The 17511-nt window shown below is 38.9% G+C and overlaps 1 protein-coding gene across 1 annotated transcript in view; it reads left to right on the top strand.

Annotated features, from left to right (window-relative positions):
- Window positions 1-17511, top strand: part of LOC105916942 (EH domain-binding protein 1-like protein 1) — a 29556-nt gene that overhangs the window by 10000 nt on the left and 2045 nt on the right. Inside the window, exons 4-11 of the mRNA XM_036146094.1 lie at window positions 4-57; window positions 7658-7836; window positions 8285-8430; window positions 9042-9182; window positions 9370-9612; window positions 11386-11550; window positions 16751-16876; window positions 16974-17117. Coding sequence (XP_036001987.1) covers window positions 4-57; window positions 7658-7836; window positions 8285-8430; window positions 9042-9182; window positions 9370-9612; window positions 11386-11550; window positions 16751-16876; window positions 16974-17117 — 1198 coding nt within the window. The remainder of the gene's footprint in view (window positions 1-3; window positions 58-7657; window positions 7837-8284; window positions 8431-9041; window positions 9183-9369; window positions 9613-11385; window positions 11551-16750; window positions 16877-16973; window positions 17118-17511) is intronic.

Genomic DNA, 17511 nt, shown 5'->3' with positions numbered 1-17511 from the left:
CAGGAACCCGGTGCTGACGAGTTTGAAGACAAAGATTGGACATTTATCATTGAAAATGTAAGTACGTTGTTTATTACATTGTTGTAATTTTTTGTTTTCTCTTTCCTTTTAATTCTGGAGAATTTGTAGAAAAGCCTTTCTCAAGTTCCAGCCTCTGTTCTAGATCTGGACCGATCTAGTCCAGTGTTGCCTATTTAGCATTTTTGTTGCTATATTCAGACCCCTCCAGTGACTTTCTTTCAAAAAGTGACTAGCAACAAGCGACTTTCTTTTGTTTTAATGGTGACTTTACCGAAAGCACCAGTAATAGTGAAGTCACTGTACTGTTTTGAGGCAGCAGTGAGAGCTGCTACAAGAGTACCCACTGCCCTCAGCGCTGTCTCAACAGGTGCATCTCAGCACCTCATCTCTGCCTCATCTTGTAAATATAGCTTTTAAAGTAGTCTTTGGCTAAAATAATGCCCTGAATTTGATTCACACACAGCTTCAATCACTTATTCACCTCGGTTCACTTTGTGTGCCTCTGATATCTTTTTGGTACAGTTTGTTTTATGTATTCAGGCAATATATTAAAATTCATAAATAGTTTTGTAAAGGTCATTTTTAAGTTCCAAACACAATCACTATTTTTAATAACTTTTTTGTCTTGGCAAAGGCTCTCCTACAGCATGGGCCACAAATGTAAGAACAAATATGCAAATTAGATGATGATGTCACCCCACCACAGTTTAAAAAGATCCTAGAGGAAACTCTGTGGCAAGTTGTCACAAGAGGACAAAATTGCCCCAACTTCCTTAAGGCTCTGGACATTGTGGGACTCCTGTGTTAGACACTCTTCAATTTTGTAAAAGGGACTGGGACACTACTGGTCTCTACTCTGTCTTTTCTAACCCCCAGTCGGCCGAGACAGATTTCCTTCCCGTTAAAGGGGAGTTTTTCTTTCCACTGTCGCTTCATGCTTGCTCAGCATGAGGGATTGCTACAAAGCCACGGACAATGCAGACGACTCTCCCTGTGGCTCTATGCTTCTCCAGGAGGAGCGAATGCTGCTTATCAAGACTTGATGCAAACAACTGGATTCCCTTAGATAGGAGTTTTTTTTGATCAATCTGTATAATCTAACCCAATTTGTATAATCTGATTGAATTTGACTTTGGAAAGTGCTTTGAGATGACATGTTTCATGAATTGGCGCTATATAAATAAAACTGAATTGAACTGAATTAAATGCCAGCCTCCCTGCAAAAGCTTATGGGGCTGTTAAGTCGTGACGTATCTACCACTGCTTGCGGGTCCAAGCCAGCTGAATCCGTTGGTTTATTCAGTATGCTGCTGTGCTTTGTTCCGTGCTGTCTTAATAGATAAATAATAAAACAACTCCAGCTGTCATTTTATCATTTCATGTGGGCTTAGAAAGAGAAGAGGAGATGGCTGCAGTTGACAAGTTATTCTACAGGAAGTTATTAAAGTTGTGCTATTTTGCTGATTCGCCACATTAGCATTAAACTAACTTGTCGCATATGCTAACTACAGTACATACAACATTAACGTTTGACATTGTAAAGCATAAATACAAGTTTGAGAATTAACTGTTACCATAAACCGGTGTCATGTACAGTGAGTGCACAGCTGGTGTTGAGCGTGGAAGTAGCAGGTCGCACACGAGTGGAGAGCCGCGGGCGAGCAGACACAGAGCCAAGCACGCGCAGAGATGGAACCGAGCGTGAGGACAGAGGGTTGAGAAGAGTTTTTCAGAATTGAATGTGCGCGTGTCATGTTTAAACACTGCATACCTGTCTCACTGCACGCTTGGATTGGTTGCTACGCGCTCAAGTCAATGGCACAATCGTTACGCCTTACTCTTGTAGAGGACCCAAGCTTGAGAGGATGAGCCACGCACCCTGCTCAGGAGTACGAGCGGTGCGCGAGAAAGCAGTTTTTTGAAAAGGGGTTTAAAAAAGTGAAGCTAGTGTTTAAGTTTGAACAGTTGTTGGAACCTTGCTGTAGTGTAGTCCAGTTTAGCCAAGTTAAAAGTAATTAATTTTTAACCACAGTTCCATCAGGAACTAAGTCTCGTTTATTTGTGATATTTCTTTCTTTATTAAAATTTAAAATATTATCTAGGTCAGGGTGTCATTCACCGGTTAGCATGTTGATTGTGCTGGTTTTATTCCTCTCCTGTTCTCAAATAAATATTCTACAATGGCTGAATTTCCAAACAGCTGCTCTCATTAACACATCTGACTGCTTTGGTCATCACAAAGCAATGAGTGAAATTGTTACCACATTTAAAATTGCAGCCATCTCTAGACCAATGAGAAGCACTCACTTAGCAAATATAGTTTTTGTATAGCAGACTTAATTCATATCAATCAAATTTAACAAAATCAGCTAAATATGTTTTTGTTTTTATAACCATGTGGACTCATAAAAAGTAAAGTTATAGAAACTTTTTAGGACGATTTGAGAAATCCATGGAGTTGGCCTGAAAATGGGAACAAGCACACCTTCTAGGTCCCTCCCACGCTGCAGCCCTCCCTCCACAGCTCCTCTCCCTCAGTGGAGCCTGCTCCACTGTTTACCTGTCTTTGTTGTCTGAGCAGTGGCTGTCCCAGAAATTGGCAGTTTTCCTGTAAAGCAGATTGCCACACAGCTGCAGCCCACCAGTAGTCTGGAGCTTGAATTATGTTAGAGCTGTGCGGGGTGGGGGGGTAGGAGGGATGTGAGCAGTATCTACACAAAATATATTGACACTGCTAACAACCAATCAGAGCCAGGAGGAATATCTTGCTCTAATTGGTTGTTTCTGACATGGAGTATTTCTACAAATGGCAGTAGGACCACTGGGAGGAGCCAGAGGAGCTTGATTTTTTTCTTTATGACAGATTATTTGTGTGAAATGTAATTTCAGGACATAGTGCCAATTTAAACAAATGTGTAAAAAATACATTTATACAAAAGTTACCTACTACAACGTTAACCAATTTTAATAATGAACTGAACTTGACTGCAATTTTTTATAAATTGGGTAGAAGTGGAATATATTTGACTTTAAATGTGTCCTTATGGATTGAATTAACTTTTTTGTAAAGTGCCTTGAGAGGACATATGTTGTGAATTGGTGCTATAAAAATAAACTAAATTGAATTGAATCAAAACATCCACCCTTCTTCTTCCACTTATCTGGGGTCAGGTCACGGGGGTAGCAGCCTTAGTAGGGAGGCCCAGACTTCCCTCTTCCCAGCCACTTGGGCCAGCTCCTCTGGGGGAACCCTCAGGTGTTCCAAGGCCAGCCAAGAAACATAGTCCCTTCCTCTGGGTCACCTTCTGGTTGGACGTGCCTGAAACACCCCACCAGGGAGGCGTCCTAACCAGATGTCCGAGCCACCTCATCTGGTTCCTCTCGACGTGGAGGAGCAGCAGCTCTACTCTGAGTCCCCTCTGGATAACCAAGCTTCAATTCAATTCAATTCAATTTTATTTATATAGCGCCAAATCATGAAACATGTCATCTCAAGGCTTTTTACAAAATCAAGTTCAATCATATTATACAGATTGGGTCAGATTATACAGATTGGTCAAAAATGTCCTATATAAGGAAACCAGTTGATTGCATCAAAGTCCCGACAAGCAGCATTCACTCCTGGGGAACCGTAGAGCCACAGGGAGAGTCGTCTGCATTGTACATGGCTTTGCTGCAATCCCTCATACTGAGCAAGCATGAAGCGACAGTGGGAAGAAAAACCACCCATTAGCGGGAAGGAAAACCTCCGGCAGAACCAGGCTCAGTATGAACGGTCATCTGCCTCGACCGACTGAGGTTACAGAAGACAGAGCAGAGACACAACAAGAGAGACAAAAAAGCACAGAAGCACACATTGATCTAGTAATCTGTTCTACATTAGATGGTAATAGCGGGTGAGCCGTCTTCTCTGGATGATGTCACAGTTAACAGAACGCCAGACCAGGTGTACCTACTTTGAAGAAAAAGAGCTTCTCACCCTATCTCTAAGGGAGAGCCCAGACACACTACGGAGAAAACTTATTTCAGCCGCTTGTATCTGCGATGTCGTTCTTTCCGTCATGACCCAAAGCTCATGACCGTAGATGAAGGTGGGAATGTAGATCAACCGGTAAATGGAGAGCTTCACATTTTTGACTCAGCTCTCTCCTCACCACAACAGACCGGTACAGCGCCTGCTTCACTGCAGATGCAGCACCAATCTGCCTACCAATGTCCCCTTCCATCTTTCCCTCATTCCTGAACAAGACCCCAAGATACTTAAACTCCTTCACTTTAGGCAGGACAACCACTTTTTAAGTTGCCTCATTTAAATGTTTTGTGTGAGAGTAAAAATCAATCATGAAAATTAAAGGAAAAGTACTCCTGATATCAATTTAAAAATGTTTTATTTAAAAAACTCAGCTTGTATTGTTTGTAATCGTTATCTTGGTCAGTGAATACAATATTTTTACAACTTTTGTAGCCCCTTGTAATGCATCCATCTTCCATAATAAATAAAAAATATGCATTTTATGTAGTTTAAATGGTGAGAAATGTTATGCACACTGGAAATGCTCAGTGACACAACTCTGCTTTCAGTATTTGATGATGGGAACATTTGACTAAATTTCAAACAAACTTAAAGTAAAAAAGAGAGGAAATTTGTGTTTGGTCAACTATTTTTTATATTGTAACAATGCTTCTTTGCAGCAGCTCTCATGCGTTTGGGAAGGCTGTTTATTCCCCCTTTTAGTGTTGCTTCATTTGTAAGGAAGGAGCTTTTGTGGTTTGAGGTGCTGATCAAGCGTCTTGGCTAGGCCAATAAAAAACATGCCGTGTCCTCTCAGCCAATACCAAACAGCTTCATCTGCTATTGACTCTTGTTTGCTGTCATCTAATCATTGGGTGATTAATGATTGAAGGAATGAGACACATTTGCATTTAGACAATTTATTCGTTTAAAGAATACTGGGGCGTCAGGAGTGTTTTGGGGAACGGCTCACAGCTACAGCAGCCTGGCACCTCGTCCTTACTATGGTCACCAGCTTGGTCACGCAATGCTGTGGGATGGCTTTCCATTCCTCAACCAGCATATTATAAGTCTGGCAGGCTGCCAGGCTTATAATACACTGGGGGACACTCTAATATCATAAAATTAAAACCTATTAATAAAAACAATGAATAGCAACCTAAATATCTTTATGAATTAAAATATTCCTCAACATGCCAAACAAATCATTCAGAGCATGAGCTTTGATGTAGATGCAGCCCACCAGCAAGCAGAGATTTCAACTCAGGCCTTTAGTCCGTTAAAGAAGAAATAACTGAATAGCTCACCACTCCTGTTGAGTTTAAGTGCACCTTCAGACAGAACTTTTAGTGTCTTTGTGAGTAATTTAAAAGAAAGTTGCACACTTTAAAATTTAAAATAGCTAAAATATTAGAATAAGACAGCTGTTCCAGTTTCATTTATTTAACGGTCATATTTCTTTATTGAGCCATGGTTGCATAGGGTTAGGGGGTTGCCTGCATTTAGAAGCATTTTTTTCCCCCTGTGCCTCCCCCTGTACCTTAAAATAATATAGTCATGTAATATGCTTATAAAAAAGACCAAAAACTGTTTCATCTAGATAAAATAATGTTATATACACCAAGAGTCCATCTTGATAATCCTTTTTGAGCTGAAAAAGAATTTCCTCTTGGGTGCAATTAACAAATATAAACAGATGTGGCGACATCTAGCGACAGTATCGCCGAACTATTATAATGATGGTTTGCTTAATTTATAAATCAATTGTAAATAATGCTGGACTAAGCCTGACCCTCTGCAATGCCTCGCAATAAAGTGGCATGATCGAAGACCAACCCTTATTATTTAAATAAAACAATCTACAGAATTTTTCAACAGTCTTATATCAGGACATTTACTCACATCGATCAAGTCTGTGACCACATCTAATCGACAGGTTTAGCATCTGCTTCGGTGAACACCAACGGTCATACTGTATTCCCAGGGACATTCCAGACTATTCCCTCTTGGAATCATATTTTTTGTGCTTTTTTTTACTGGATATTGGTACATTTAGCATTGTTTCGCTGGGAGATGTTATTAGCCATTGTTTTTTCCCCTGCTGTGCATGCGCAGTATGTACTTCCGTTAATATCATAAACACGAAAAGCTTTATTTATTAACAAATTGAGCAAAAACAAAGCATAAAGTTGGTGAAGATCCTCAGTCAGAGAAAGCTTCCTGGATGGGAAGTGAAACGTCTTCACCTGAAAATCCTCAGGATCCTGTTGTGGATGTTGTGTGTAACTTTATTGCAATTTAATTAAAGTTATGTTCTAATTTTATTTCCATAACCTTTGTTATTTGTGTTGGGTTCCTGTGACTGCAATTTTATTTATTTTATTTTTTTTTTAAGATTGGGGTGCAACCCAGTTGGAACAGAAGGGGGTGCGCAGCTAAAAAAGTTTGGGAACTGCTGCCCTAAACCGTCACAACGCCTTTATCAAAGCTGTTTGGCAAATGCGTAGAGGATTTGGGAAGTTCATGGTGCAACCCATATACTTGACATAGCTTCTCAAAACACAAATGCATTTTCCAAACATATGTGGCACCATTTAACAAAAAGGATATCCAGCAGTTTAGGATTTATCAAGGAGCATTGTTACAACAAAGAAAACACTGGAAGTGCTTAAACAACAAAGAAAAATCCACAGCTTTCCTCCGTGGTGTCCCCGAGTCACTTTAGTTTTGAAATAAGATTTTAGATTTCTCTGATTTTACGCTAAGTAATACTTATCTTATTGTATTCCTGTATCATTGTTGTAAAATATGCCTTAATGCTAAACTGTCTTCCAAATTAAAATATACAGTTACTTTAAAAAACTAATTATTAATAGTTTTGATCATTTCAAATCTTTTTCTTTTGACTGAAAAGACAATCAATGGAGGGAGTTAAACATTAGGGTCATGGCAAGGAGGCCTTCCCACGTCAAAGCCTCAGAGCTCATCACTAAAGATAAATCATCAAAATACCAGTGGAAACATGTTAAAAGCTGATTAGCAAATATTGGAGAGGTTTGATAGCTGTAATGGCAATACTAATTTCTATTGATTATTTAGAAGGGTATTCATAAATTTCAATACGCTATTTTCTAAAATATAAATAAAAGTCTTCTTTTCTAAACTGATGTTCCCTTTATATTGCTTTAGTACGTTTTGAGGTGCCTGTCTGATTTCCAGCCAGGAATTAACCTCTTGCTTGATTGAAACTAATGTTAAGTCTCAGTCTGCCAAAGGTATAAATTATTTTGGTCAGAGGGCCCGGTAGCACCGATGTATGGCAGCCTCGCCTCTGTCTGTCTGCTCCAGGGCAGCTGTGCCTACTGACATAGCTCACCACTGTCAGGCTGTGAATGGTGAATGACTGACTTTAGTGTATAGTGCTTTGGGGTCATCAGACTAGATAAAGTGCTATACAAGTACAAGCCATTTACCCTTTAACTGTTCATAACCTGAATACATTTGCCATGTGCCATGTTACAAAATAATCTTATATGTGTAAGGTATTTTATTGCTTTGGCCCATAGTTTAACTCAAGAAAGAAGGCATTTTTATGAAAGCTAAAGTCTTTGTGTATTCTTTCAGGAGACAAAAGGCCAAAGGAAAGTTTTAGCATCAGCTGATGTTAATATGAAGAAGTACGCCACTGCTGCGTCAGCCCAGTATGACATTACACTGAAGCTCAAACCCCTGTCTGTGAAAGTGGTAGAAGCCACACTGATACTCAACCTGTCATGCATCTTTCTCAAGGAGGGCAAAGCTACGTAAGTTTGACTAATTCAGAATCAGAATCAGAAATACTTTAATAATCCCAGAGGGAAATTGTTGTTTCAGTACAATCGCCATAACCTACACTAACAAACATCACAAACATTTTTGGTAACTGCGTCAAGCTTCAGCTGTCAGCCCAGCTCAGTTTGATTTTTATACTACCACTGTACTTTTATTGGTGTAATTGGGACCCACTTTGGCCAACTTTTGTTTTTTTTAAATGTGCTATATTAATTAATTGGACATTGACATTCCTTACTTCACACTACCAAATTAAAGGTACACTTGGTACGATCTTAAAAACTGAAAATCACATACCTGACCCTGCGTTTTCAAACGTATAGTAGAAACTGTTTGTCTAATGAACAGGTACTTCCAATAGCTGGTTGGGTTTCCATGCTTGAGTGGTGGTCTTTCAGGATTCAATCTCTTCTTTCATAGGGATGAGGATATGCAAAGTTTGGCCAGCTTAATGAGCATGAAACAGAGCGACATCGGCAATCTGGATGACTTTAATGACAGCGATGAGGAGGCTGGTGAAGAGAGACGAGCCAGCTTTGGAACTGGACAGAGCGTTCATGTTACTGGTAACACTGTACACATATTTACATTGTTGCTTTAATCTGACTTCATTTGATAAATGTATAACAATCAGATGAATTATGTGAAAAGGATTTTAGTTGCTTTTTTGAGTTGGTTCTGTTTTATGTCGCAAATGTTTTTCTCAGGTGGTGCGGCACATTGGGAGATCCACTCATGTTTAATGTTAGGAATACTATTATCTAGCACAGAGTACAACCATTCTAAGAGAAACAATTCGCAGGGTTTACCAAACGTCCTGGTTTTCTAGCTGTTTAGTATCATTACATCAAAATGTGTTTTGGTTTGAATTTGGTTCAAATTTGGGGTAAAAGCAAAAATATTTTATTTAATAAGTTTCACCCTGTTCTCTTTTATCCCTCCTTTTACTTTCTAACTTACATGAATGGGGTTTTAAAGTGAAAAGTAGGTATGCTTTGTGACAGAAGAGTCATTAGTGTAAACTAGAAGGGCACAGGTCCAGTTCTTCTCAGCTTTCTGCTTTTTATGAGCCTTTTTCCCGCTCATATAACTTTTTTTTCCTTTTGCATATTAGGGTAAAATTACTTCTTTCTTCTATTCCATCCCTCTGCTGTTCCTTATCCTTACCTAATGCTAGCCCCAGCTTCCTCCTGTGTGAGTGCACAAGATCTGACTGGGAGACCTGAAGGTGAATCGGGCCCCACAGGTAACTTTCTGTCTACTCTGGAGTCTCCTTTACGTCTGTTTTCACCTCCCCAGTTCAATTCTCCTCGCTCAGGTTTGCTTTATCTTATTTATTTAGTCATGCAAAAAGTGTTTCCTACATTTTCATTCTCATATGTTACCTTTCATTTTGTTATGTTTCTGTTTTCTGCCTGAACCCAATCTCTCTCTATTCACCACTAAACATCCTGTTTCCTTTTCATCTCGCTCCTCCTGCACGTCATCTTTTATGTTTCACTCAGTAAACTTTGGGATGGACGGTAAAAAATCCTCTGGCATTTCCTCTATACTTGTGGTTACATGCCATGGTCCCCTGGTTGAACCTCAAGGTCCTTCAACTCCACCCCTCTTCCCGCAAACCCACAAGCAACGACCAAGTCCCACCCAACAGGGCCAACCTTCAACTTATGCCAGCTCAATGCCAGCTTTTACACATGCGCTTCCTCCAACACTTCCAAAAATCTTTCAGTCAACATCCAGAGCAGGTAGCCGCCCACAAATGCCTAATCATTTGTGCTTGCTTCTGTCCTTATAGGCACATGATTTCAGGTAGATGTGCACAATATCAGAATATGGTGGGGATGGATGAATGGATTGATAGATAAATGTGAAGGTTTCCTAATTTATTCCTTGACAGAAATTGCATGTTTTGTTATTATAAACAGAAATACTGTAAAAAGGTAATTTCTTCAGCTTTTTTATTGTTTATTTATATTACAAGAATTTTCCACTATTGTCAAAATTGATGGGTTCAGTATGTTTGGAAAAAAACTAAACAAAAAGGCTGTGATGGTGTGTCCTAATGTTTTTGAATGGATGACCCTTGAAATATAACCACGATGGCGAAATGACCTACTGAGTGCTGCTAGAACAGGGCCTCGTCTGTCTACCTTCAAGAAACTCTTGAAGACTCAGCTCCTCAGAGAGCCTCTCTTACCCTGGCACCTACTCTGTACTTCACTACCCCCTTTACTGCATCTCCTTCTCCACTTCTCTCTAGGCCTGGACTCTATTTAAACACTGCCACCACTGACAAACCTGACTAGCTTCTTTCAAGCTAGCTTAAAGTTAGCTTCAATGTTAACTGCATAGTTATATCCTCGTTTGTAAGTCTCTATGGATAGAGGCATTTGTCAAATGCATAAAAAAAAATATTGGCACTAATGCACATAATAATTCTAGACTCAGTATAGGCTCCAAAAACTTTTATATATGTTTTAAAGAGTGGTTGAAGAGAATAGGTGCTAAAATCATAAATAGATCAAGTATGGTGTGGTAACTCAACCAAAAGTGTTATGCAAGGAACATTTATGTCCTGAAACTTGGAAGGTCAGATTAGTAGAGAGCCGAGGCAGCGGGTGATGTGACACCTGCTTTATTTATGTTATGGGATGTTGCAGCCAAGACATGCACCAACAGCTGCGGCTGTCCTCTGGTCATGCTACAATAGATCAGAACTGTTTCTGGGTCAAAGGGGACACATTCAGATTATTGGGCAGAATGATCAATGTTGTGGCAGACCAGTGACTAATCGGGAACCCCTGAAGAGAAGAGCATCATTTGTTTGTGAAAGCGATTAATAGAGAAAATGGAACATATTAAGGTTGACACAAATCTGTGGAAGGTTTTTCATTCACAGTTTGGATTTAATCAAATAAAAAATTAGTTGATCACCAAGGAGATCGCCTTAAAGTCTCATTAGTGTGTGCTCCATTCACATGGATTAAAGCTCTTCAGTCTACCTTAAACATGTAAAACATCTAAAACAATTCAATGTGGCTTATGTGTCTCAGTTATCCTTTAACCAGCATCAAAATATGCCTGATACAAAACAATTTTTTCAGCAGTGATTTATTGACATAAATTTTCATAGTTGATTAACAATTTAGGATGACAGAAAATAGATTGGTGACTAACGCTGAAAGACCTCGAAGGGGATTATGGTATCATCTAAATTTTACATGGTCTGCAAGTCATTTTTAGAGTTAAGGGTGGTTAATGTTATCTAGACACTGTAAAATTAATATGCAAGTTTAAAAAAAAATAAAGAACTGTTTGCTTTTGGCTTTAAAAGTTTCCCATTGGAGAACATCACAGGCAAGTTTAGCAGTAGGTTGCAAAGTTTGCTTTCTGTTTCCTCCTTGTTTTTGAGTTTGCCCCTAACACCATGTGCTTTTTAGTTTCACCTATTCCTATTGTTTTTCTTTTTTTCTTTTCTGCTCTCTGGAAACTCTCTTATCATTTTATGTTGATTGTAGCCCTGCGTAGGCCCCATAGTTTCCACAGTGATGCCTCTGATGGCTTGGTGGGCCTGTCTTTCTCTACACTCGTCCCTTCCAAAGCCCGGTCTACCTCTTCTCTGTCTTCATCACCATCTGATCCATCTCCCCATCTCCCTGCTTTCCCTGACAGCTCACAAACAGGTTTGTTAAGCTGGGTCATTTGGGAACTAAATACGGGTCATAAGAAGCTGGTATTGTGTTTATATAAACTAAGTCTACACCTGCTTTCAGTAAATCACACCGCGGTCTATAACCTATCTGACTCAAATGTATTTCTTGTCAAATGTTCCAATTAGCAAATAGTTTTTGGATATTTCACTTCTTATGACCAATTTTTGTTTTTAACTGACAAAACATATATTATAGTGAAGTAAAATTAGAATTACTAGGCTTATAGAAAAAAACAAACAGAAAAAAATCAAACTGTTTACATTTATTATGACCTTTAAAACTTGAACCTTAAAGCGACGCATCTAATAAAATGCCAGTTTCTAGCTATTTTCTCTACTTTTTGTTTAAGTATTTTGATTAATTTTCATTAACACCAAGTCTTTTTCAAACCTTTAATATAACTAAACCAAAATTAAACAGTAATTTTTTAATCAATGAGTCTTGTTCTTGTTTTATCTTTTCACCAATATATAGTATTGTCAAGAGTATTTGTTCACCAATCTAAATAATTGAAATCAAGTAGGCACATGTGCATAACATCCAGAACCTACTTATGCAGATGCTCCTACAAACATTTGTGAAAGAATGAGCTGCTATCAGAAGCTCAACTCAATCAATCAAAAATGTCCTTAATGGTGTCAGAGGCTTTGTGTAAATTAAACTATCTGTGCAAATATCTGCATAATTAATAAGGTTTAGCTCTAGATGTCTATGTATAAAAAAAACACGTTGAGCTTTGTCAATAATAAGGTCAAGAACACTTTTCATTCTCAATGGATACATTTGAGCTAAGATTTTTAGTCATCACTAAAAGGCAGATTGGTCCCTATGTATGAATTAAGATTGTTATTTTCAAAGTTTTGGAACTAGAGTTAAAAGAATAAGGGTGGGAGGAGGAGTTAGATTATTTCAATTAAAAACATAATAGAAGAAATGGTGCCAGCTTCTTTGTAAATGCAAATTTGGATGTTAAACTGTCAACTCCAGGAGATGTATTGAGTTTTAGGCATTTAATTGCAGGTAGGATTGAAGGACTATCACATATAAACGTTTAGTTGTCACTGATTGATTCTGTTACAATGAGACATACAACATACAATGAGACATACAAAAAAGTTGTTAGAATAAGATTTATTGTATTATGATTTAAAAAAATTACCTTAATATGTGGAGCAATTCTTGTCTTTTTCTTTAGGAATATCAGTATTAATATTGTTAATATTGAGTTTTTGCAGTGAATTAGATTTACCAAGAGCCCTCTCTAATTGAAAGAATTACAGTGTCCCCCCTCCTCCAACCATTTGCTTCTTGACCTTACAAAAGCTCCCTCTGCTTTCATTCTGTATATATAATTTCATATATTTTGCTGTAGAGCTAATCCTTTAAATTATTGTCAGATACATCTTCAGGTACAATTTGAGCAATCTAGTTATTCTAGAAATCACATTTTTTTTCTTCAACTTTCCTGGATTTGGATAGTGAAGCTCCAAATGCTCTTAAAACGTTGTTGCCTCAAATTTAAAGAATTCTCAATTTCAAGAAGATTTTTTTATTAATTAATTAAGGACTTGTTACAGTAGTTAATGATTTGACTTTTTTGTGCTTCTCATAGAAACAGTAACACAAACCTTTTCTATGGGGGTTTTGTTGTATCCATTCAGACAAGTGTGGATTTCTGTCTGTAAAGGGATAGTGGTGGGCGTATCTCTTTTCCTCTGATAATTACATCCAAATTGTTTCTTTTTGCCATTCTTCTTGGCTGCTTTTATTAGCGACCAAAGTTTCTCCGGCAGACATTGCCAGCTGTGGCAGGATTCTCAGTCAATCTCTACTTGTTTTAAAGTTTCCTTCTTTGTCTTCAGGGATTTCTTGAAGTCTTAGATTCCATCTATATTGATATGTTCAGTTTTGTTTCAGTTTGAGTATATTTGGAAATTAATCATTTGAAAAGTACCGATACTCAAACGTTGTATCCGGATACAATACTGACTTGCCATGGTATTGATACTGAAGCACTCTTCACAAGTGCGCACGACCTGCACTGTGGGCACACGCACTTGACAGTCATAGCAGCCGACAGGCCAGGCAGACAGCCCTCATTGCGACCCAGCTTGGTGTTGTGCAGGCACACACATGTGTCTGCTACTACTATTACAAGCGTGGCTGCAGGAAGGCCAGACCAGCCAGTGTTAGTCAAAAATAGAAAAAGGCAAAAAGCTCATTTGAAAATGTTTTTCATACGAGGCAAGTGAAGGAAAACCCAAATATCCAGCATGTGTGCAAACAGTGCTTTAAAGTGGTGGAAACGAAGTTGAGCAGCTCACTAAACTTTTCAAGCACCAACACCCTGACCGACAAGTTAGTAAATGAAAGTTTCCGTTCAAAACTGAACTTGATATATTAAACATATTGCTAATGTTAGTGTGATCAATGGTCCGCATTAATGTTGTGTGTGGCTAACGTGCTACAAGGCAGCACTAGCCACGTTTAGCTTGCTGCTCTATTAATGTTAGTTGTTTTGTTATTCGTCAATAGCCGTGGGTAGCGTCCTTTAGCTAGCTAACATTACTCAGGCGTGCTGTTTTTCCCTTACAGTTCCAAAGTGAAGCAGCGAAAACTCCTTGTGCTGCACCAATTAAGAAACACGCACAGCCAACTCTACCACTCCTATTTGATAAGCAAAGAAAATATGACCAGAAGTTCCCAGAAGCTGTGAAACTAAACAGGGCTGTGGCAGAATACAACTGTGAGGATCAGTTTCCTATTTACATGGTGGAATAACCTGGGTTCCAACAAGTTCTTATGTAGCTAAATCCATGGTATGGTCTCTCTTCACGAAACCACTTCGCATACACTGAAATTCCAGAGTTGTACAATACAACAAAATAAACAGTCATATAGCAGCTTCAAGGGAAACTATAGTTTGTTTGTACAATTGACCAATGGACCACCAGAGCTGCATCCTCTTTCATGGCTGTAACCCTGCAGTTTATAACTGAGTCCTTTTTGAACTCTTGTGTGCCTTAACAGTTATGTGCACTTTTCAATTTTTTTTCAGGGGAGCTGAGAAAACAGCATTTGAATTGTGTGAGATTCACTTTAACTGGTTGTTGTGTACCTGTATAGTTCAATACCTCAAAATATCATTCTGATTGTGGTTTCATTTGTGTGTTCTTACCTCAGACAACCAAAAATGTTGTAGTTGTTGCTAATTTTATTCTTGCAGTTTGCATATCCTCAGAAAAATGGTTTCTTTTTCACTACCTCAGGCAATTTTTGCTATTTTTAATTTAAAATTTCTGGATTATTTGCACATTAAAGGAATAATACCTCAGACAACCTTAAAATATTTTCAAATGTTGTTATATTTGTTTTCTATATTTTGCATTTATTTGCACCCTTATTTAACTAGCATCAGTGATTCTGTTGAGAAAACATGTTCTATGTTGAGATTGAAAAAGGGGAATTTTTTCCTGTCAATTAAAAACTTTTTATGCCTTAAATTATTTGTCATTTTTATCCCCGTAGTATCGAAAATTGTATCAAGTATCGAACATTAACCAGGGTATCAATATCGAGTTTGAAATTTTAGTATCATGACAGCCCTACATGGGAGGCAGGTTGCTGAAGCCTTACTGCCTTTTCTTAGTATAGAAAAGGAATTCATTGGGATGGTGGAGGGACAAAAAAGGAGTGCATTTCTTGCACTGTCTCTTAGGGGGAACAGTAGGAGAATGCAGATAAAAAAAACCTCAGCACAAAAAAGCAACATACACATGACATCGTAAGCATAACATACACAGCAGAGGCCGGCAGTGAGTCAGAGGAGTGAATTTATCCCCATGTTCACGTGTATGTGTGCATGTGCCTCAGTGTAGGCCTATGATTGCCCAGTAGCCCTCCTCCAGCCATAGTTCTAGATTTTATGTTATCAGCAGTTCAGTAGAGCACTGTTACAGGTCGCAGGTGTCATGAACGGGTGTAGGCGGGGGTAGAGTGTCTTGTTGGCATAACACCCAGGAGAGTTTGAGATAAACCAGAGTCCAAGGCCAGCGTTGGGAGCCAATTTCAATAACAATGAGATTGTTTTGTCTCACTGAAATTTCTGTCAGCCTTCAGGTCTTTACTGGTCTGTCTTCATGGCAAGTCCCAAACAGCGGAATTTGTTGGTCTTTCCACCATAAATCGAGGTAGAACTTCTCCGAGTTCTTTTCCATTTCACCATTGAGTTCAGACCACAGCTGGTATGCGATGCTGTGCAAGGATTGCATCTAGCTTGCGGTTTTGCTCACAAAGCATTTGAGTCTGGGTGATCACAGCTCGGTTTAATCCGTCACACACTTCTGGGAATCTTACCAAGGCCAGAACTCCCGCCGACGGCATCCTAATTTGCCAATATACCAGGTAACCGCCAGCTCCAATAAGCAGAAATCCTGTTATCATGAATCCAATTATGTACGCATCTTCCATGTCCTCGATGGACAAAATGCGACAGTACAGCAAACTTGTAAAATGCTTGTTTCTTTAGCAGGGGCCCCTTGGGATTTCCTATGGCTGTACTTGCTCAAAGACATATTAGAATATACTTGAGAACTGTTGCACTACTGTACACCAGTAATATGTCTGTAATTGCTTGGGTGGATTATTAATCAGAGCTGCTGTTAGTCTTTGCATACTTTAGAAGGCATTAAAATTGAGGGTTATGTCACAGGCATGTACCAACAAAATTTGAATCTCTTTGTAACCCATGGAGCTTTTTCCTATGCTGCCCCCTAGCTCTGGAATCAACTAACTCCTGACATCCACAATGTTGACTCCCTCCCCCATTTTAAAAGTTGCATCAAAACCTACTTTTTTAAAGCTGCCTACTCTCTATAAATGTTTTTTTTTTTTTGTGTGTATTTGTTTTAGATTATTGATGCTTTGTTGTTGTATTGCCATTTGTTTGGTTTTAATTTTGTACAGCGTCCTTGAGTGTTATGAAAGGTTCTTTTCAAATAAAATGCATTATTATTATTATTATTATTATTATAAAGAAAGTATAGCATCAATTCAAGGCCTCTTTTCTGTAGTTTCTTTTCGTGCACAGATTTTTTTTCTGGTTAAGATTGTTGCGTTTTCTGGAATCCACAGATATTTCTTTTTCCTTCTTTCTGCTTCTCATCTTCAGCTCTGCTAAGATCCTTCCCCTCTTTACCTCACACTCACAAGCGGCCCAAAGGTCGACCCACCTCAATGGTGGAGTTGGGCTGTGCCCTCACTAAACCCACAAGTCTTCCATCTGCCCCTGAGAGAGGTAAAAAGACTGACATACAGCACAGAATGAGGTGGTATCACCTTAATGCTGATTATAGTATCGTTTTCCCACCATTCTTCCCGCTTTTCTTTTACAGCTTCTTGGCAGACTGAATGGAAGCCACCCAAATGTCAGGCCCCCCTAGCACAGCCTGCCCTCTCCCCTAAGTTTTTGCGTCTTTCTGCCAGTTATTCTGGAGACGTTATGGGGCTACAGAAAAAGCAGGGGACAGAGATAGCACGTAATGCTGCTCCCTATGTAACCTACCTCTCTTTGTGCAGTCTTGGTGTTAGTGGGACATGTAAAATATCAAATGTTTTTTGTTGTTGCTTTGATTCCTTTTGACTAAGCTTGGCTTCACTTGAATCATTGTAGTGTATTAAGTTGTGACATGTCCTTGCTGAGATTGCTTGTTTATTAGTTTAGACAGAATATTCATTGCCCTGGATTACCAAGCATACCATAATCTCCTAATATTTGCATAGTGGCATGATGCATGCTGGAACCTGAGCAGTCCATCCTAGACTGTTAACTACTCTGCTGTAATCCCTTAACTGTTGCTGTCTGGTTAGTTGTGGTTTTGTTTGACTAAAACATTAGTCAGATGAGCCATTAATTACAGGACAAAATGCCCA

Source organism: Fundulus heteroclitus, chromosome 14 (assembly GCF_011125445.2).
Source record: "Fundulus heteroclitus isolate FHET01 chromosome 14, MU-UCD_Fhet_4.1, whole genome shotgun sequence".
In the NCBI taxonomy this organism is placed as follows: domain Eukaryota; kingdom Metazoa; phylum Chordata; class Actinopteri; order Cyprinodontiformes; family Fundulidae; genus Fundulus; species Fundulus heteroclitus.
This window is presented reverse-complemented; position numbering and strand designations above follow the sequence as displayed.